General features: G+C 34.7%; 2 protein-coding genes across 5 annotated transcripts in view; one reads left to right on the top strand and one right to left on the bottom strand.

Moving 5' to 3' along the window:
* The first annotated feature begins 368 nt into the window (after positions 1-368).
* On the top strand, positions 369-8,770 carry Arpc2 (Actin-related protein 2/3 complex, subunit 2). The gene is made up of 7 exons (XM_019062275.2): positions 369-709; positions 1,995-2,088; positions 2,679-2,778; positions 4,077-4,263; positions 5,712-5,932; positions 7,236-7,437; positions 8,412-8,770. The coding sequence occupies exons 1-7, from the start codon at positions 636-638 to the stop codon at positions 8,437-8,439; spliced, it is 906 nt and encodes a 301-aa protein (XP_018917820.1). The 5' UTR covers positions 369-635; the 3' UTR covers positions 8,440-8,770.
* Positions 8,771-11,351: 2,581 nt separating this feature from the next.
* Positions 11,352-23,149, bottom strand: part of LOC109044510 (very long chain fatty acid elongase AAEL008004) — a 73,402-nt gene continuing 61,604 nt past the window's right edge. For 3 of the 4 annotated variants that reach the window (XM_019062271.2, XM_019062272.2, XM_019062273.2), the window contains 5 exons: positions 22,879-22,935; positions 21,200-21,442; positions 20,403-20,564; positions 18,793-18,978; positions 16,101-16,239 (listed from right to left, as the gene is read on the bottom strand). In XM_019062271.2, coding sequence (XP_018917816.2) covers positions 18,802-18,978; positions 20,403-20,564; positions 21,200-21,442; positions 22,879-22,935 — 639 coding nt within the window. In that variant the 3' untranslated portion in view covers positions 16,101-16,239; positions 18,793-18,801. Of the gene's footprint in view, positions 16,240-18,792; positions 18,979-20,402; positions 20,565-21,199; positions 21,443-22,878; positions 22,936-23,149 lie in introns of all 4 variants that reach the window. The other variant, XM_072299594.1, reaches the window with a different exon arrangement.

Below are 23,149 nucleotides of genomic sequence, written 5' to 3'. Positions count from 1 at the left end.
TCAGCATCGATATACCGGATTCAATTGTCGTGTCATCATATCCTTATCTATTTTGAAATTCTCACAGCGCCATGCGCCATCCGTCACTTATGGATTGTCGCCGCAAGTTGCTTTCTATACCTAGTTGCTTCAGTCTCTCCTTATGTTTCTAGGTCGCCGAGATCCAAAAACTGTTTTCTCTGGCAGTTGCTTCAGTTGCCATTCCATTTGAGAGTAATTTTATTGTACAAATAATAATGCTAGTCCATCATTTTTAAAAAAAAAAAAAAAAACGTAGTAGAAGGAAGAAAAATATTAATATGCACCACCTGGCAACCTTGCTTACGAGATGAACTCATCGACGGGACAATCGAAGACTCATCGGTGGAAGTGAACCAACCCGGGTTATCTCTCCTACTTTTCGTTTCGCCGAGTCGCGGTTGGACTCCGAATGTTTGTTTCTGTTTTAAGACGATAATACCACCGCCCATGGCCTTTTTCTTGTTATATCCATTAATAAGTAGATATCTCTTTTTTCTTTATTAGGTATAAGTAACGTTGTAAAGTTTTCTATGTGTATTAGTTCGATTTCTAGTTGTTTTCCACTACCGTGCAATCTCGATTGTCTACGTCGCGCTTCGTGAATCAAACTTGCAATGATTTTGCTGGAAATTAATAACAGGATTGTAGAAGAAACTCTAACAACTAAGTTTAAAAATGCGCTGGCAGGGTAAGGAAAAGTCTCAAACATTTTTATTGAAGTGTCCTTGTGAAAGCTCTGCACTTGCACCGAGGTCTCCTATTGTGTTTGGCAAGCACTGCCACCCAAATATTCAACTAATTTTGTATTTTTATCTCAATCAAGTAATTCATTATTCATCTGTGATCGTATTTGTGAAGACGAAGTCACTCTCACGTTTCCCTTGAGGAAAGGGAAGCGTTGCATTCATTTGAAGTTCCGCACCATTTTCCGAAATGAGTGCCCCCTGCAATCGTTCCTTTTTATTCGAAGTACCAGACAAATCAAGTTTTACTTGTTCTCTGGTACTAATTTTTGAGATCTAAAATATAGTCAATGAACATTTAAGGTGCATTTCTCTGAAACCTCTGATGCATTACCACCTATTTGATTCGGCACTGAATATCTGAGGTTTGAGGTTAGGATGGGAGCTTGTTTACCTTTGGACGCTCCCTGACAGTTCTCAAAGACCCTGTTTGCGATAAGTTACCCTTTTTTTCTCTTCTCCACACAGCAAATTTAGTTTGAGAGCAAACAGTTGATAAAGCTTAACTTACCTTTATTTATGGTTACTTTGTGGCAATACTGGCACTATCCTTTTCAGTCAATTTTCAGAGATAGAAAGTGAGTTGCAGCTAATCAGCCTCAACGATGGTTATAAATACTTAGGCATGGGTATCTTGTATGTGTTACATTTCTCTCTATTATCATACCATGCACCTTTTCGGTGGTTCTTAGCAATGGGCCCAGAGGGCAAAAGTGAAATGCCTCCTCTGGAAAATTCTAACTTTTGATGCAAAGATCTACGTAATAGTCCAAACTGCATCATAATGGCTACAAATATTAAAACATTTTTGAAGTAGGTATAAGAAATAGCACTGAAAATTAAGTCTCAGGGAAAGGAGAATGTTTTATGTTTCCTGTCTTTTTCATCCAATCCCGAAAGCAATAAAGTTATTTCAAATTGTATCAGAAAATGCATTACTCAATTGTATTAGGCATCCCAATTTAACATTTGATCTCTCAAAACTTTACCTAAAATCTTCACAGCGACTCCTAACAATTCTGATCGTCTTGGGTGGCAACTATGCTCAGGACATTAGAGAATTGTATGTGCTGAAATTTTTATTTGTACATACTTAATTAGGAAACAAGTAAGGAATTATTTGACTATGCTTTTATTTATCAACTGTAAAACCTTAAGCTGTTACCTACTTACTGATTTGAAGATTGTTACCTATTTATTTTATCATTTTGTTTTCTTTCTGTCTTGCAGGCACAAACCAGACTTGATAGATATCATCATAGCCGATTTTGACGGTGTTTTATTTCATATTTCCAATGAAAAAGTTTCTAAAGCAAGCATTAAGGTTTGTTTTTTCTTTGATTCTATTAGTCATGTCTCTTCTTTAGTGAGAACGTTTACTTAATTAAATAGGGTTTGGGTGGTGATAGAGCAACTTGTATTTAACTTGATATTTTCTTAATTTCAATAGCAGGTAGCTGTACTTCTGCTGAACAATGTCAAAAGATTACCCAGAGACAAAAATACTGCCCAACAGAGAGCTGAACGGTCCACCTCACATGAGAGTCCAAAGTGAATTAATGTCAATTTATCTGATTAGAGTTCCACCCCTGAGGACCTTCTTTCATGTTTCAAACAGATGATTTAAATGAATATTCCTGGTTTGTTATTTTACCGTGTTTTTTTGCTCCCCATTCTATGAGCACTGATCACAGCTTCAAATGGAGGCAAGAGGTATGGGTATGAAATGATAATTAATTAATAAAAAAAAAGATTAGTACGCATATGCCACTCACCTACAAGACATTTCTCAGACATTCTTGAAAAACTCAGTTTACACTCTCAAAAAATATATTTAGTATTGTAATATCAAATTTTTTTTGGTAAGCAAGAAGTAATGTCAGCTCATTGCTCATATTTATTTCTCTGTTTCAGATAAGCATAGCTTTAAAATTTTACAAACAGCTTCAAGAGCATGGTGCCGATGAGCTATTGAAGAAGGAATATGGACCTCTTCTAGTTGAACCTGAAACTGGTTGGTATTTTTACGCACAGTTTAAATTGTTTCTGCGGCCATAATGTTTTGATTGATTGATTGATAATTTATTGTCAAAATTAGGTAACAAATGTATACAATTTCAAGACAAAGTCAAACATAACATACAGCTGCATAGTAAACAGTTTAAGTAACTTAAAAAAATAAAGTTAACATTGAAATTGAAGTTAAAATTGAGATTGAAATTGAATGTAGACATGCGAAGTTGAAATTCAATCTGGACGTGGAAAAAAAGGTTAGAGGGTGTCATTAAAGTATTCGTCAAGGCTATAGTATGCCTTGGTTCTCAGTGAAATTTTTACGGTCTTCATAAATACAGAGGGATTTACAATTGTTTTTATGTGTGATGGCAAGTGATTAAAAATTGTTGTAGACATCACTCTTGGGCTTCTGTTATTGCCCCGTTTGATGTAGATGTTATTACAATTTCTATTTTTATACCCTGCTAAATCTCTGTTGAAAGTGAAAAGAGTCCTGTTGTTGTTGAAGAACTTAAGAGATTCGGTTATGCACAAGATGTAAATAGCGGGAATTTGATGTTGAATAAATGAGCCTCTACAAGAAGCACGCCTGTCTAGACGAAATATATTTCTTATTATTCTTTTTTGCATTTTTAATAACTTTTCAGTAGCACTGCCCCAGAAAATAATTCCATACATTAGTTGTATTAGTTTTATTTGTGTAAGATCAATGCAGTTCTTCTACATGCAATAGTTGCATGTAGTTTGTTTGTGGACGTTATTAACATCTTTTCCATCAAAGCACTTTGTCTCTATCTCACTTGGAATTAATCGGCAACAGGCTTTGTCTGGGTTTCCATTTATTGTCTGCATAAAGTGCATCCAGCATCAATGAGTGAAGTCTAGGAGACCAATAAGGCTTATTGCCATCATGCAGTGGCAAGTTCAAACCTGTATGATCAACTCTCCGTAGCTTTCTAATGGATATCAGTCAAAATGCAAAATATTTCACTAAGATAATACCGTTGTGACCCTCGTTGACAGACATAATTCATCTTAACACATACAGAAAACACTCGTGGAAGTACCAAACTGGACAATTTTGGAGAAATTGATTATCTGTAATAATGAGTAAGCCGCAGAAGTATGAAAGATTGTAGCTAAATAAGATTTAAAAAAAACAGGAAATTTCCCTAAAAAATTGAATAGCAAGATAAGATTTTTTTCCAATCTCGATTGGGTTGAAATCTTTTGTCTTTTGTATACAATTTCCGTGTGCAACCATTTTTATTATTATTATTATTATTTTTTTTGCAGGTTACAATATTTCATTATTAATCAATTTGGATGATATACCTGATAATTGGGAGGAAATAGTGAAAAAAATAGGATTACTGAAACGAAATTGCTTTGCGTCTGTATTTGAGAAATATTTCGACATTCAAGAAGGTGCTCAAGAAGGCCATAAAAGAGCTGTCATCAACTACAGACAGGATGAAACAATGTAAGTTGCTTTTTTTATATTACATAGGAAAAAAGTTGGGAAGCTCTAGGACTCAGGTATCAGAGAAGATTTTTTTAAAACTAGATTTGGAAGTGAAAACCATAAATTTTGTCATAATTAGTGAACCTCAGGAGGAAACATTTGAAGTGTAATCAACTGGTGAAAATTCTCAAATGTAAGTGGACTATCTTCACTGTAAACGTAACTGAGGTTACAAAAGTTGGCAAGTATCAGTAAATCCTGAGTGAAACGAGGAATGTCAAGAGATGTTGAGATGAAAAAATACACTCATCAAATGATCAATTAATCAAATTTGAAAAAAACTGAAATATCCTCAGCAAAGTGAATTTCAGAGAAGCAAGTTATAGTCTCCAAGGCTTGTTGTTAAAAGCATTAAAAATTATGTTAATGGCCAAAGTTTGAAACAACGTATCTGCGTTTGCAATGTTGCAGACTTCCTGTCATACTTTATTTTTTCATGGGGAAACTCGTCAACTTACTGTTTTGAAAATTTCTTTGATTTTTCTTCTTCATCAGCAAAATATTATCTAGAAATTTCAAGTCATATAGATGACTTTTTTTCTTCGAAGAACTAACATTTTGAAGAGATTTTGAAACACCGCAACGGAGAAATGTGGTTTCACACTTTAGCCATCGATATAATAATCTAACCTTTCAAAATGTGAGGCATTTTCCTGCCAACTTGTTGAGCTGGTACACCTTTGAATCATTGCAGGAGTATCATATTCTAGTATGTTCTTGGACATGGGAGATTTACTGCGATAACACCAGTTTGATTCGATGGAAAAAGTTGAAACTGCAACTTTTACAAATCATATTTTGCCTGAGGCTCTCCAGGTGTTCTGCTCATCATCATTGGCTAATATAACTACAAAAAGCTTTCAAAAAAGAAGCCAATACTCGCCTTACATGCTTTCACAAAATTAAGCCGGAGTACTAGCATAGTATGAAAATAGTCGAATACTAGTGCACTTGCACTTCAAACGTTTTGTATAACTCAGAATGTTCTACGGTCGGCCACTCACCTCTATGTCCTGAGAGTGAGGCGCATTTGAAGCAGTGAAAGGAGCCCCAGGTGATATCGGCACCTTAGTCTGTTATATCACTTGATTCATTTCCTTCATTAGTCACAATTATCAGGATGATATCATAACTTTTTCTCACAGATATTTTTTTTATTAATACTTACGATACTGATATTCACATTAAGTGAATATTATTCAAATAGCAAAATCGGTATGAAAAAAGTTTCATACCATCCTTAGACAGTTTTATAACATGTCGAGACTCCTTTTTTTGGTGCATGGGGTCTTTGATTGGAATTTTTGTTTGACAAGGTTCGTTACACCACTTCTTTTCTGAATTTCTACTGCATTTTCTGTAAATCAATAGCCATTGAACTCAAGAATATTTTGTATGTACCCCAGGTATGTGGAAGCAAAAGCTGACAGAGTCACTGTCGTTTTTAGCACTGTCTTCAAAGATGAAGATGATGTTGTGATCGGAAAAGTTTTTATGCAAGAATTCAAAGAAGGGAGAAAAGCAAGTCAAACTGCTCCACAAGTATTATTTAGTTACGGTGAACCACCTTTAGAGCTTGCTAACACTGATGCGAAAGTCGGAAAAAATATAGGTTATATCACTTTTGGTGAGTATTGCTCATACTTCTTTTAGTTTTCATGAAGAGTTGCTGCATGACAATAAAGTTGGTTTTGTTTTAAGGCTGTTGCAATGTTAGTTTTCTCGGAACCCTTCCTGACAACCAGAGGGCAGCATACGTAATTTATCTACTTATTTACTTGCTCTAACCTGCTTTGAAGACACGCACAGAAAAAAAAAAATGAAACTTTCACTCGTAATCCTGGCTGATTTTGGTGGCAGCCAGGAGTACAATAGCAACAGCCAGAGATATGGTTGAATCAGTCAGAAATATGGTTGAATTAACTAAACCTCTGGCTCGTGCAACTACACCTCTGGCCTGGACCAAAATCAGCATTTTTTTTTTTTTTTATAGGAGAACCATCACATGAATTTGCCAGAAATTTTCGGAGACTTTTCTTCACGCTTGCGAGAATGAACACTTAACATTTTCAAATGAATTTGCGGGATGGTTCTCCCATAAAAAAACAAAAATTTTGTAGAAATACTGAAACAGCGCAGACAAGATACATTTTCCAGAGCGGGAGACTACAAATTGATCTCAAGTTTTGAATTCAAATTTCCATGGTCTTGAAAGGGTTCCCTACCTCCAGCTCCTTTTTTAAGAAAAAAAAATTATTAAATGTTTGTTTTGTTCCTAACCTCCATGTAGGTACTCCTGGTTTTTTTCCTCTTTCATAACAAGTTTACTGATTTCATTCAGAGCTTTTAATTTTTTTTCTTTCCCTGTAGAATTATCTTAATTTTTTAGTCCCACCAAGGCATCCTCATGAGTGCAAATCTTGATGCTCCGCGTAATTGAAAAATGTTCAGTTGGATCTACAGAGTAACAGGAATACAGACACCATATCAACTGCACAGCATGTTATATCCGATCAATTTACCTTTGTGGTCCCAACATGTGGGCTGAATTTTGCTTGTCTTAAAGCAACTTACTTTATAATTTGTTTTGATAGATTCAAGCCGCCTGTAGGAGTTTTGTGGTCTCAAATATTGCCAGTTTTAGTGTCTACTTTAGGTCATCAGAGCGTCCAAATCGCACCCACACACCATTCTTACATTTTTATTTATTTTTCATATTCTTAAATTTGAGCCTCAGCAATTGCTTTCTTTAAGTATTCCATTATTCTTCGTCAACATTGCTTTATGAGGATGAAAGTTAGAGCTGGAAAATATTCTTTTCTCCAAACACATAAATTCAAACACCAAAATAAACCTTGATTTATTTTAAAAATAATTTTCTTTAGTTTCGATGTAAATCTAAAAAAATGTATCTACTTCTTGTGTTTCAGTTCTGTTTCCTAGGCATACCAACAAAGCAGCCCGTGATAATACAATTAATTTAATCCATATATTTCGGGATTATCTTCACTACCACATTAAGTGTTCGAAAGCATACATCCATTCACGCATGCGAGCCAAAACATCAGACTTTCTGAAAGTACTAAACCGTGCCAGGCCTGAAGTCAAAAATGTAGAAAAGAAAACCATTACGTAAGTATCATAGTGTTCAACCCTAATTCTTGATCAATGAGTAGAGTGGTCTGGGGGTCATCTGACACAATGTGGCGATCAGGAATGTCGGATAACAAAATTGTCAGGTAGTTGAAAGCAGCAAAAAGACTGAAAAAATGCCATTTTAGGTCCTGTTTGTAACCAGAAACCACAATCTTGACTAATTTTCTATTGTAGCCATTAAACATAATCATTTAAGTGGAAAAAAACTAAAAATCACACATGTATTCAATTTTTACCCATAAACCCAGTTTTCATTGTGTCATGTTGAGAAATACCATGCTTCATCAGCGGAGAAAATCATGTTAGACAATGTACAGTCTAACGCTCTTTTTGATGCACTGGCAGTTTTAGTTAGATGATTGCAAAATTATCATCTTAATGAGACTGGTATAATTCTAAGTTTCCTAAATCTCTGAAGTAGGAGGTAATGTTAAGTAGTAACTTGCGGATTCTATCCATAAAATTTTTTTGAATTTTTATCTGCTCCTAGAGTAGCTAAAAATGTGTTACCTCTGAAATTAAGATGTTTTCTTAGATTAATCCATTCCCTATTACATGTTTTTACTGAAGCAAATAGCCACACTTCTGCGGTTTCATACATTTCACCCTGAAGAAAGTTAGATGCCACACTTGGTATTGGAAAAATTGCTGGACTTTAATGCTTAATTAATGATTTACTGGTCGTAGTGGCTTCCTGATATTTGAAGAGTCATAACTGTCAGACTCTAATTCTTACTATGTAGCTGCATTGCTTTATTTAAAGTCAGCTTTGGTTTTACACATCTTCTCCACTACAACAATATCTACCATGAGTCAAAGCAGTTCAATAAAGCAAAGTTAATGACTCAGAATTCTTCTTTATTTGGTACCCGACTATGATAACGTGTATTTTATTTTTTTCCTTGTCTTTCAAATTTACTATACAGCTTATTTTAATTATTCTGTTGCAGAGGAAGAAAATTTACCAGAAAAGAATGAGCAGTTCTACCTCCAGGTTTAAAATCAGTATTCGTCAATTTTAAGTGCGCGGATCTAAAATATCATCGTGAAAATAATTCAGCACTGCTATTACCCAAATTTGTTATGATCTATGCCTCAGTTTTTTGTTTTTCATAACTGCCTAACCAAATTTTACTAACACTACTTACATTTGTATTTATTGAAAAATATCAAAGATCTCCGGAGTTATTCCTTCGGAATGAAATGTTTTGTTGATCAGCAAAAAATCATGGGCTGCGTGATTTTCTCTTTTTATATTGACTATAACTTGTAATTAACAAATTTTAATGGAATTTTCATTTTATTTTTATTCGTTAGTTTATCATTTTTACCTATTTCTTTTCATATTTTTCATCAACCTGTTAAGTTATAATTTGCTCATATCTGAAAATAAAAAGGAGGGGTCCTACAAAAGAAAAGACGTAATTTCCAGGGTCCTTTGCAAGCAGTGGTGTGCAGTCCGGGCAAGCAAGGTAGACGCACTATTTGCGTCACAATTTTTGGGAGGAACAAGAAACCTAGGGTTCAGGAGCTGGTTGAATCATTGTAGAAAATTAATTAGAAAAGAGGAAGCCCTAAAAAAAATTATGCAGATTTAAGAGGCACTACGTACGTATCGACGTCGTAAGTTGGCAATCACATAACTCGGTTTGCGACGTTGTAGACTTCCCATCATACTTTATTTTTTAAATAGAAAACTACTCAACGGCAATTCTTTAAAACTGCCGTGATTTTGCTTCTCGGTGCGAAGAAAATTCTGCATGAACTTCAAGGAATTATGTCAATTTGTTCTCCTTTGAAAAAGTAACATAGAGGTAGAGATTTTCAGACACCGCAAACGAGATTTGTGATTGCGGACTTACGCTGTCGATATAGATTTTTCAAATTTTCCAGCTGAAATCCCTCATGACCCTCCTTGATGAGAAGGTGATTCAGTACATTTGCGTAATTTTCGAACCCATCCCATGCCACTGATTGCATGCATTATCACAGTGTCCACTGAATTGAGTCAGAGACAATAATGCTATTTCCATGTCGTTTCCTTAACAAATGAACAAAAAATATGAATGTTATAATTGAATGAAAAATTACAGCAATAAGAAGAAGAGATTTAAATGTATTTTTTATGCTACATGATAAATCGTCATTATTCATTTTACATTGTATGGTCGCGAAATTTTCACACTCTAATTAAACTATATTACAAAATTGTAGGGCTTTTTTAACTGAAAATTTTGCTGCCTTTTTTCAGAACACATTAAAAATTAGTCAAAATTAGGACAGAATTTGCATAGTCATATTCTCTTCAAAGAAATTGAATTATTTCAATCAATTTTTCAATCTTGGAATGGAATTGCGTTCCTTTGTTTAGGGAACGACGCTTTGAGCATGAACCCTTCAGGGTCATCATTTACTTTCCTCTGCTACATCAGTCACTTTAAAAAGTCTCACTCTTAAAAGAATGAGTGCAAGGTTGTAGGGAATGGCCATGTTTGGAGCCATATCGGCTTGACTCGGCCAACCGATTTAGTTTCAATATGTTGATGGCTGAAGTGCAAAACCACGCATCTCCATTACAGTGTTTCAAAATGTCAATTTTTCGAAGAAAAAAATGTCATCTGTATAACTTGGAATTTCTATGGAAAATTTTGCTAATAAAGAATAAAAATCAAGGAAGTTTTCGTGAAATTATGTTGACTAGTTTTCAAATGAAAATATAAAGTATGACAGGAAGTCTACAACGTTGCAAACGGAGTCACGTGGCTTCGTACTTAAGCCATTGATGAAGGAAAGAAGTTGAGAATCATCCTGTGTTGGTGCTCTTCTGCAGTTGAGGGTTCACACTAAAATGATGAACTTATGTTTTTGCAGAGTGTTTTCCAACTTTGTGACTGGTCTGGCGTTCAGTGTCATTTTTGCAAAATAGAGTGTGCAAGAATATTTACAGTTATTCAATGGGTCACAGAATCGTGTTTTGATGCTTGATTATTGTAGATTAGCTGAAAATAATAAGATATGTTCAAACCGCAACGTCCTACGTTCAATATTAACCGAGATATCACCCTTTGAAATGTCAGGTTTTTGACGTCATCCACCGTGGCAATGATACCCTTGGTTTCTTCTTCTTGTGTTCGATCAGTGATACAGAGGGTGCAACGCAAAACTTCAATGGCGTTGAACGTAAACAAACTAAGGTAAACTAACTGACCGCCTAATCTCTTCACAGCGAGTGTGTGATCTCCTGATAAGAAGATCTTTAAAATGCGAATCCGTCTGTTTCTTGAGTTTGTTTACGTTTAACGCTATTGAGGTTTTGTGTTGCACCCTCTGCATCACTGACCGAACAAAAGAGGAAAAAACCAGTGGTGTCACTGCCGCGGTGGATGACGTCAAAAACCTGACTTTTCAAAGGACTATATCTCAGTTAATATTGAACGTAAGTTGCGGTTTGGACAGATTTTATTATTTTTCGTTAATCTACAATAATCAAACATTGAAACATGATTCTGTGACCAGCGCAACTGACCCATTGGAATAGCTGACAGTTCTTATACATCAAGATTTGATTTGTTTTTAATGAGCTTCTATCAGAGATATATAAATGAAAATGATCGAAATAAAAGAAAAATAAAAATGTAATTCTTTTTTTTTTCTTCATCAGATTTAATTTTCAACTTTCACTGCTTCCCTCAGGTTCTCTAGCCAAGCATAAAAAATGACCAACAACATTGAAAAAAAGAGTTGATTCCCAAAAAAGAGAAATTCCCAGGACAAACCGAATAATGCTGTGAATGCTTTGCAATAAATGGCAAAATTATTTCAATATTGAATTGTGATACTTGGGTAGTTTTTCCACCTAATACCTTGATTGAAAACACAATAAACCCAAGTAAAACAGGAAAATTTACTTTATTTAGAATGATTACATGTAATGGAGTAACATGGACATCTTCAAAAATGCAATTTAACAAAGTATCTATTATTATCATATGAAATGTGAATCATCTATGTTATACGATGGGTAAAAAAAAATTCCCCACAATTGGGCTAAATCACTCAAGAACAGCTATGGTCCTTTTAAATGTTGCTATTTCAGGCAGAAAACATGTCTAGGGGCAGTGGGGGCCTTTCATAAAATACGTAACGCTCTCAGGGATGACATGGGAGGAGAGCTGAGCCTGCGCAAGTATGTAATGCTACAATGGACACATGATGCTAAAATGGGCGTATGGAGCTAATTTGTCGAAAATCTAATGAGAAAATCGAAGCAAAATAGCAATTTTTCATTCAGAATGTATTATAAAACCCAAATTTTAAGGAGGGAATCAAACTGAGAGTTAAATACTTTTTTTAGTGGGGGTGCAGATCTATTTAACAGGTGCGTTGCAAGGAAAAGGGGTGTCAAAATGTCCGATTTTCAGCTATACGTATCTTACAGACGGCCCCCTATTACTTCGACAGGATCCCTCACATTATGCTTTGGTAATGTAAATGCTTTTGGTAATTATAATAGCAACATGCAAAAATTCTCTGAAAGGATGAGAAAGGAAGTTACAACATAAGTTTTTCGTTTACGCGCACTTCTACAACAAGTATCAGCTTTGCTGTGCCGTAGCTTTGAGGGCGCTTTTAACTTGGAAATTTTAACACTAAGGGAGTCAAATGGTAGGTGGAGAGACAGGGGCAGGATTCTTTGTCACAAATTTTGAGCAGGTGCATCGCTGCAAATTTGAAAACACCATGAAAAAATGCGTTGAACTTAACAGAAATAAAGAGCCAAAACGCAGCAATTCAAGGATTTTTGATAAAATGAACAGCAAGAAACTACATATTTGTAACGGATTTTTTCCACAGTAGAGAGCAAATTGGTAGAGATAAAGAAAATAGGGACAAATTAAGTACATATTTTTAAAAGAATCTTCAACTTTAGGAGTCATCAGACATGAATACAGTAGGGTGCGCGGTGGCAAAAGGTTGCACTTCTTCATTTCTGTTGAAAAAGCAGTCCGCTGCTGACAATAAAATGACGTCTGTTGGGATAGGTATGCTATTCTTCATTATTGGTGGGAATTTCAAAAACAGTGCGAAAAATTCTCAAAATGGCAAAACAAACAATTTCTAATTTTGGGCAAAAAGATCATATTTCAGAGAAGTAAAGAAGGATGACAATAAATGCCTTTCATTGTATGTACTTCAAAAGTATTGTAGCTGGGAGGAAAAAAATTACTCTTTAATTGTCTCTTATGAATTCTTATCAATTCCTTTTGCAGTTAAAACAATAATAAATCAATCAGATGTTATCTTCAAGAATTTTGTTTTATGACTTCTTAAATTTACGATTTGAAAAGATCAGGAAAGACAAAAGAGTTTTGTTACTTTGATACACTTCAGCACTGCAGCAATGCCATGAAAAAGTACCTTTATGATGTTTCATTACAGAAATCATTTGAGGATGTCTGAAAGAGGGTATTGAGAGTTACAGCCATTGATACAGTTTACGAACTTGAATTGATGAAGCTTTTAGTAAGTACTCAATTAGGAAACCAGCGTGCTAAATAATTTCAAAACCTACACATCAAAATCTCAGCAATATGTTCTGCTGTACTCTCAGGATTTTTCTCGATTCGAAATATTAGAAGTTTGCGATGGATCTCAAAGCCTGTCTTTTAATTTCTCAGCACTTTGCATTGCAAAAGTGCCATGATTTTTCAGGATTAAAAATTTCAACAAATTGCAACCTGTCATAAGAGGAGATCATTTCCAGGGCTGTAAGATAGACTTGCCCAGGATAGGCTTGTGGTGAAATAATGGAAAACATTCAAGAGCCGCAGAAAATAGATGATGATCTTAAAGTGTGCAACAAAATGTTGGTTTACATCATGGATCATCTGCAAGCTGGGAGGGGTGAGAGAACAGCTGCAGGTTTGATAGTTTAAAATATAAAAAACGTTTTCTGCAAAAAATAGAGAAATCGCTTGATATAAAAATTGAAAAATCCTAAGTCTATAGTCGCCTCATACTTAACATATATAAATACACGTATGTACTAATGTCAACAAATTAGTCAATCACTCTGTTAACCTATGATTTTTATGAAAACCTCTCGTTGATTTTTTTATGGAATAAAATTTTGATTAATTTAATACAGGCATGAGCCAGTTGAAGTTACCTGATGAAATATGGACAACGGAAAGGAAAGAGCACTTTGAGTAAAGCTTTATGAAAGAGAGTGAAATGAGGACAAAATTATTGAGAGTTTGAAGAGCTGAACATTGTCAACAATGACAACAAGGTTTTCGATTGCAACAAGGGTTCGTTTCAAGGCTTTGCAACGTGGAGATACTATTTGAGGCTCACATTAGGAACAATAAGAAATGCTATCAGTTTCTCCTGTCTGGATAAATAGGCCAAAAATAGTTATTCCTTACTGCAAAATACAATCAAACTGAAAATGTGCTGAGTTAATACTTGTCCTATTGACAATGAATGACACGGCAATGGACAAAAAAGTAAGTACCATGTCAAATAATTTTTTAAGGTGGTTTTCCCGCAATTATAACTGGTAATCACATTGACTAGATATTGGTTTTCCAGAATTTTGTGTTTCATAATAGCTGATTGTATCCTCAGCAAGATGCCCAGGTGCAAATGAGCTGCTAAACATGGTCCGACCTAAAAAATAAGGTCACACATTCGCTTTTCAAAATCTCCCGTGGAGAACCATTCACACAGCAGGAATTTTGACAATCAAATCCTGAACAAGATGACAACTATGTTTTTAACACAGATCAAATGGAAGTTAGATTAACCACACGATGTCATTTGCATTCTTGCAATTTCATAAATTTTAATTGTAAACACTTAAATCTCGTTAAAAAGTTGATTTCGGACCCCTCCTCGGCAGATTAGTTTTTCTGTTAAAATTTTTAAGAGAAAAATGCGGCAAAAATCTTTACTTCATTCCTTGTCTAGTGGCCCATTCATGTTGATAACTCGCACAATATTTTACTCTGCATGTAACTTTGCTCTCCATCTTGAGGAACCTACGTAATAAGACAAACAGCACATGCTTGTCGATTTCTTTAATCTGCTAGCAGGCCGGTTGTTGAGAATAATTGAAGCTATATTGTCAAGGCGAAGTCCCATCTCTCCCATTTAATATATCAATGTTTGATGTCATGTCGTTTCAACATAGATTGCAATAATCAGCTCACAGGACAGACAAGCATCGAGAACGTGCATGACTTCAACTCAATTGAAAGAATGAACCGATCAATGAAAGGGCCGCTCGGAACACTTATTTTAAAGTCACATAGGATCACTTGCTCAAAAGTTCGGTGCAAGGTTCTTTGATTTCATGATAATTACTTTCATTGAATACCTACTTGATGTTTTAAAAACAATGAAAGTTTAATTTCTAGCGTAAAAAAAAGAATGATTTATTATTAAAAAATTAAGAAATGACTTATCAACAAAAACAATGCAGACTGAGAAGTTTTAAAGGTGGAATGGTCCTGCACTTCAAACAGTTGTATTTTTCACGATTGATGGGTAAAAATGAGCAAGCTGCATTGTAGGATACAATAGGAAAAAAAATGTTCTTATCGTCTTGTTCATCATTTTAAAATGAAAGTTATGATAGCTCCTTTCTTGCTTCAAAAAAATTTGAATAGATAGAGTTCAATTTTTTAAAGAATCAACGCTTCAATTATTGAAACATTATCAAAAGACCTCAATCAATGGATAGAATTGCTAAGATAGGGCTTAATTGATTAAGATCATAAGATGATGATTCAACAATGGCCCATGCGAGACAAGATGATTCAACAATGGCCCATGCGAGACAAAAAAATTTCAACTCCTGAATAATTTTCAAAAAAAGTTTGCGGATGAAGTATTACAAATGTGCTCGATTTTCAAGTCTTTAGAAAAATTGCCACTGGCAAATTTTAAAGCTAGGAAAAAACTTAAAATTATCTGGCACAGGATTGAGGAAATGAGCTTTTCACTTGGTTATTTTTAATTATTTGTGGGTATATCTGATTGATGCAGCATACAAGGGTCGTTCTAAGGACAACCAAACTCAAAAGTTGTAAAACAAATATTTAAAAAAATCATGCCAAAGTGAACTTACATTTTTCCAAATTTGCAGACTGGTATGCAAATGAATCTACAGAAGGTATGAGGTATGAGAAAGGTATTAACAAAGATACAATTCAGTAAATGAAAGTTCACAAATAAATCCTTATAATATCAATCAAAGACATAGACAGGAAAAATAAATAAATTTAATAACAATGAGCAATTTTGATTTAATATATAATACATGTCATTATTTGACGGCTTCCTAAAAAATTACCTAGAAAGAAACCCCCCTTCCCACCTGTATTGTTATCAATAGCTTAACAAAATTGAAATGAAATTAACCTAGCCTGAAAATAGTTTATAAGTCTCCATTTTTGTATTCCTTTCTTTTCAGGGCTCTTTTGCACTAAAATTTTTTTGACAAACTGATAAATGTATTGAGGAAAAAAATTAAGGTAAAAAATACCGACAAAAAACTTTTAGGTAAAAGAGGCAATGACCAATGAGGACACAAAAGGCTGAGATAATTCAGTCAATATGATTCTCGCTTTTTAGAGTTGAGCTTCGATGGGAGAGACCATTTGCATAGTAGTCTGCGGGTTTGTGATAACCATTGCTCACTCCATTGGTTTTGACCCCTTGCGAAAAACCATTTGTGGTTGCATGAGCTGAGTTCGACTCTCCTGCATCAACCTACAAAACAAAACAAAAAAGAATCAAAAGCAAGAATAAAAAAACGGCAAACTTGAAAATACTCATCGATCAGATCAATGGATTGCTGCAGACTGCATCTAAACCAAAGTCAGGCACTGCCGAGCCTCCTCTTATAAGAAATTATTTCCTAAAATCCTCTATATAACGAACTGCGACAGGTAGAAACAAAATACTCACCTCCTTACTCTCTTTCATTTTAAACATTTGTGTAGACATTCTACTTAAGATTAAAATTCAGCAGTACTCATCGCCTAGATTCGCCTATCTTCATAAAATTCCTAGGAATTAATTTTTGGCATTGTTAAGAATTAATGTTTCCGTGTGTAATAGTTGTTTCAGAGCAAACAAAAAAACAAAACAAAAAACCAATCATTACTTTAACAGTTGAAAATTTTAGCCCCTACCGACTGCTTTAGTTGACACGAATTTTCAGCCAGTGAGAGGCGACCTCAATTCGTCAGTTTGAAGTAAGGATTGCTATGCATCTAGTCCTTTGAACTAAGGTTTCTGCTTTCTCTTTGGGTGAGAGGAAATTGGCCAGAGATTTTTGGTTTGAATTGATTCATTATTTGTATTTTATTAATGTTAAACCATGACTCATAAAATTTTTATCTCATTAAATATCTCATAATTATCTCAATACAATAATAAAAGCATTAAAAAATGATAAAATAAAAATTATCATTGTTAATTATGTATTTTTCCTCTAATAATTATGGATTTTTTTTTTTTTTTTTTAATATTCTGTCACTTAAAAAACTCTCATATGTTATGCTCAGTCGAATGATTTTGGAAAAATACCAACACCACTTCTACTACATACCAAACTTAGTATAAATATAGGAGTAGCTCAAAAACAACTAAAACATCCTAGAATCGATGAAGGAAAACGTAAATTGTACCTAGGTAGAGATACATTTGGTCAATGCCTTCCGGTCAACCGGTTTTGTGAATCAATATTTTCGCATAAAAAAATTACCTGGGTATCAACTTCACGATTTAACAGTTTTTTCAACCAATATACCCATGCCATGCAATTTCAAATAATTCGCAAAAATTTCTGCACAAATAACTGGCAATTATCATGGGTACAGAACGTTATCCACAAATTTTGGTTAAGTTCTAAAATTTTGAACACCATGAGACATCAAATTGTTCCATTTTGAGTGCCTGGCAATGATGCCATGGTGCTTTGCTGATGCTGATAATAGTCAGCAATAAATAGGTGCGTCTTGCAAAGATAAAAAACCACACTGCTGCTGCTGCTGTAGTAAGGATTTCATCGGAATAAGTACACATTGTTTCTCTTTGAATTAAAATTCTTCGAGTATGTCTTTCCTGGTGGTCTTTTAATCACATGCTTTAATATTTTGTAATCACAATAAAGTACCTCTGAAATTAAAATTAAGTAGAATTCAAGCACCTCCCAAAAAAACAAGCACCTTCCAAGACCACAAGAACCATGTTCCAGAGAAAGATTGATGAAAGTAAATGATTTTTGCAGACATTTTTAAAACAAAAACTAATTGGAGACTTAGACTGAAATTCAGCTTGTCAAATTTAAATGGCTGAAGAGATGGCTTTAAAAGTCAGTAATTATTGATCAATAAACTTCAAGGATTTCACAAGTAAGCTGAGGCTACCTCAAAAACCAACAATAAATACACACTTCAGAAGGCAAAAAATAGGAGCAATTCATCATCCTTCAAAAAAATTTTCCCCCTTTTATGTATTTGTTTTAAATTTAAACATGTTTATTTAAAATTATGTAAATTACAGGGCCTACATTTACAGAGTGATCCAGGGTTAAACGACCAGACTGCAGGAGCTTGTTCTATGGGTCAGATTAAGAATTTTTTGTTGTAAAAAGTTTTTTTTCCAAAAGTGCCCTCAGTCGGAGCTACGCCCCCCCCCCCCCCTCAAAATTTCGGAGAGTAAATTGTTTTTCCTGAATTTTGGCAAGGGTTTTGAACCAAAGCTTAAGACAGTTTGCACTCCCCTATACTTTTATGCCCTGAATTCATAAATGATCTGAAACAAAATCGAAATCTTGATTTAAAGAGGGGGTTCGGGGGTGTTTCGGCTCCTGCAGTCTGGCCGTTTAACCCTGGATTACCCTGTATATGCCTGGTATCAATCGACATGAATTGAAATAACGTTCAATGACCATTGATGTAAACTGTTGATGATATTTATTAAGAGCCTCAGATATTCTCAGAAGTGCAATGACTAGGCGTGAATAAGAAGCTAATCGAGCAATAATTGATTCATTTCCGATCCGATAAAATTCTCTGAGCAAAACAGAGAGAGCTGTTGAAAAATTTTGCTCACACTCAAATCAAGATCGAATTACAATGAGGACCCAAAGAAAAAGGCTTTCTTTGGAGAATTTTGAGAAATCAAGCAATAGGATTTAACCGGCTCCTTCACATTCTTCCAATGCACAGAAGCAATGATTTGTCTGACGATAAATCCAAGCTCAGTTGCAAATACCACCGGAAGTTGCTAAAAAACCGTTTCAAAGGAGAGTACCTGGATTTCTTATGGGAAATCTTTGGTTATTATTTTCCGCTTTGGATAGGAGACTTCACCTTTCTCTTTCAGTCGCAATTCCCAGTCCAAAATAGCTTTTTGAACTGGCGATTTAGGAGAATCTATATCATCCAAACTTTTTTCTCCAGGTTTAACAGCATTCCCATTTGCATGATTGAGTTTTAACTGTTAAAAAAGTTTTATTAGTCATGAGCTGCTGTCTCACATGATCTACAAATTAAATTCATTCATTCCAAATAAGATGTTTTCATACACTTGTGAAACGTTGCATCTGTTGCCTCTGATTGAGCTTATTTCTTTCTTTCTTCAAAAAACGCCAACGTAGCTTAACCCTTTCGTTGCTGTGGATGCGGCATTTGCATTCAGCCAAACTGTATCTTCTAGCAGCATTTTTGCATTTCTCAACAACTTCAACTCAGAAGTATTTACATTTAAGGCTCTATCAGTTAAGGAGAATCAGAGTTAAAAAGTCAAACACTTCACAATGGTAAAAATCACAGGTTTCTTTGCAAAACCACGGCAATTTATACATACAAAGCCATGTATCAAAAAAAAGGTGAAGGTTATCACTTTGAAATTCTGAGGAAAAGGGGGTTTTTAGAATGGGATGGCCAGAAGCTCTTGGCATCCCTGTCACTAACACAGCTATACAGTCCCTTCATCTTCACAATGCTCCAGGAATAGGGTTATTTTGGAAAAAATAATTCAGTAGTTAAAATAATAAGACTAAAAACAGCACTTCACTTCTGATTTTTAAATATTGTTACTTTGTTTGAGTAAAACTGATGATTTTAAAACTCTTGGGATTTGTCTACACCCAGCGATGAAACGTTAGAACCTTTCATATGATACATTACAATCCCAGGTGTTTTTTTTTAAAAGTCTTATGATTATTTCTTCATCTGATCAGGAGATTCGGTCATTCTGTGATTTCTTATCATGAAACGATGCTTAGAAGCATCTTGAGAGTACAAGACGTGATTGCCGAGGTTGTGACCAAAGCATCTCATATAATCTGAATTTTAGGATACACAGCGATAAGAGAGAGGGTCAGTCTTATATTCTTAAACGTTTTGCTGTTTACAGAAGGCTAAATTGTGATAAAGAGGAAAAGAACAAGAGTCACTTTTATACCTACTCATTCAACGTTTCAGAATTACCAGTGCAGTTTTTACTACTTTCATCTGAATTTTTGAATATAAACGAGTGATTTATTTTGGAGACTATATTTTACAACCCTGCTTTAAGTTTTACCTGGTATTGATAGAAACAGTGTTCAAAACTCCACTTTGAGTTTCAGGAGCCATGCGGCGCATCAAGCTCGATTTTTAGAGACCATTGAAGATTTTTTAGGGGCCAAATTCACTTTATGCCTATATATCACACCACATTCAGTGAAAAGATTGACGGAAGATGTTTTAGTTACAGAACTAGTAGCTGTAACTTGGGGGAAATTTCGAAAAATCACCAAACAGAAAAATTAGGATTTTTTTGGGGGGGGGGCCATGACCGATTTCTTAAGCGCATTTGGCGTATTGGCGCCTGTGAGTTTCGAACACTGGATAGAAATCTAAACTGAGCAAACATACCTTGAGACTAGTTTTGGAAGAATATTGTTGCTTGTAGAATCCTTTAAATAAGAAAAAGAACATCACAGCATGAAGTCCTATCCACCAAGCAAATGCTCGAGGGTAATTGCAATCCGTAAAGAATAGCTGGAAGGCATGAACCATGATGAGTACAAATTGAACCTGCGAAAGAAAATGAAAGAATGCGGTTAGTATTATATATCCAAATTAATTAAAGTAAATTAAGTACTTGAATACAAACATCCTCCATCCTAATTTGTGTTCTATCCTATTGTTTCTTCTACTGTTATCATTTGGAGACTTAACATTTTTATTCTACTGTTTACTTGTTTAATTATTTTGGGAGGGGGGGGGGAGGGCACAGACCTTCGTTGTATATCTTTGTTCCCTTTTTGTTACTGGGATGGATCAGTTAAGCTCAGGGGGCATTGGCCTGCAGATAGTTGATTTTTGCAATTTTTGGTTTGAGAAAAAACGATACTCATGGTTGGTATCACCACGCAAAAAATCATGATAAAATAACGCTTGGAGCTTACTCCATAAACATATTTAACAGTGACCCGACAAAGAGGCGTGAGTAAGAACTAAGAAAGTACATATTGAGTAAGACATGCTTCTGGGGCGGAAGGGGAGAGGACGGTAGAAAGAGATATCCTTGAAGAGAGAAGAAAAAGATGGCTTTTTGTAAAAATTATGACTGAACCAGATATTTTTCATGGGCAAAATATTTCCTCATTTTTTCAGAAAGCTGAGGGGAAGAACTTAAATAAGCGATAACTATGACAAGAAAAACTTACCATCTGAATGAAAGTTAAATACTTCTTCCACCAGAGGTATTTTTGTACTTGTGGTCCCAGGGCAGCGAGAAGGTAGTATGCATACATTATAATATGTACAAACGTATTTAACAGTCCAAAGAAAGTACTATGTCCTCCTGGTGTAAATTTGACTCCAAACCAGACGCTCATAGGCATCACACCGTGATGAATTACGTGTAGCAGAGAAACATGCCTTGTTTTCTTCCGCAGTACAAAAAATATCTTAAAGAAAAAAAAACATGCTCAATTTACTTCTTAATTTAAAGAAATGGAAAAAAATGTTCACGTTGATGTGAAAATTCATACAACTTGTGATAAATTAAATCAGATTTCGGTCCAATCTTCTGCTTCTTCATTATAAGCAGGGGTGTTCATAATATTTTTATTTTACTTAAAACTAGATGAAGCCCGAATTGCCAGTCTCAAAAGACCATACTCAAAATTAGTGTCACCTATTGACTGATGGTTGAAATTCAGTGTCTCTGGACTGGATAAGATAGGACTTGGAGAAATAAAGTTATGTGACTTGAAGGCTTTGCCAGTCGTTCTTGTAGTTGTGTCAGCTGGAATCAACGTAGTCATATCTATGTCAGGTGGAATCGACAACAACGTATCGCCAACACAAGAAATGACTTAAGCCTGATGTTGTATGTACCCATTTAACTCCATTTTCCCTTAGTCTTGTCTTTCCCCATTACCAACACAAAATTTTATTACTCAAGCAACGACCTTGTGATAACTTCAGACAGAAGAGACACAATTTTTTGCTGGCCCTCCACTTCTACTGAGGGGCTTGAAGGACAGGGCGCATAAAGGCAGTTTTCGAAAAAATTAAGGTATTGATGATTATAGATTGTTGACTAATGATTATGATTATAGAAATAGTCTTAAAATATAATCTCTGAAAAATTCACAACTAAAAAGCAATTTTTAGGCATCTAAAAGCAAGGTTGAATTTTCTTTTTGCCGCAAGACTCCATGTAATTTTGAAACTTTAAACCCATACTTCTTGAAGTGGGAAAAACTTCATTTTTGGGCCTTGTCCTCCAAGTAGCTCTATTATGGTGAGGCGTGTCATCTAAATTACTTGAATTACTAACACAGTGTTTTTGTACACTTCTCATGCAAATTTTGTTCACCTTTGGCACTATATGTAAAAAAAAAATCTGATTTTAATGGCGGATTTGCGGGTTTCTGAAAGAGAATTCATTCGATTTGAATATCAAAGAAGCCGCATGAGTTGAACCCAAACTAGTCCCTGATTGTAGAACTGTAATATCAAAAGGAAAACAGGAGAATGATTGTACCTGGCGAGACACAAACTTAAAAGGAAAATACTAACTAACTCAGAGGCATCTTTTAACACTTTGAAAAGTATTTTTCTCTTATTGCCCAGACTAGAAAAAAAATTCAGATGACATGCGTAATGCATACCTAAAATAAACTTCTAATTTCAAGTTGACCTATGTTCGTCTATGTATTGTTCCTTCAAACCCATTCTAGCTTTTCCACATATTCAAATACAATTTAATGTAATAATGCAATACATTAAAGATCAATTGGCACCACGAGCAAACAAAGCATGTTAGAGGAATATCACTAAAAATTACAAAATTGATACAAAAATGGACTAGAAATTGATCAAAAGTTGAACTTACGGTATCAAAAAATTCTGTAAATTTTGAAAAGTAATACCACCAACACACTCGTACCATCTGAAATGAGGGAGAAAAATATAAGTTTCAATATTAAGAGAGCAAAATCTAAGATTTGATAATAATGTGACTAGTACAAATAGTGTTTGATTTTAGTAAATTGACGGTTGAAAAAAAGTAGGATTCAAAACTTGAAGCTGTGCATCAAGAATGATAAAGAATGCAGATCACATCAAGACTTGAATCTTTTGTAAAGATTTAATGTACTTAAATT

Source organism: Bemisia tabaci, chromosome 4 (genome assembly GCF_918797505.1).
Source record: "Bemisia tabaci chromosome 4, PGI_BMITA_v3".
NCBI classification, from domain to species: domain Eukaryota; kingdom Metazoa; phylum Arthropoda; class Insecta; order Hemiptera; family Aleyrodidae; genus Bemisia; species Bemisia tabaci.
The sequence above is the reverse complement of the archived record's forward strand: the minus strand, read 5'-3'. Positions and strand labels throughout refer to the sequence as shown.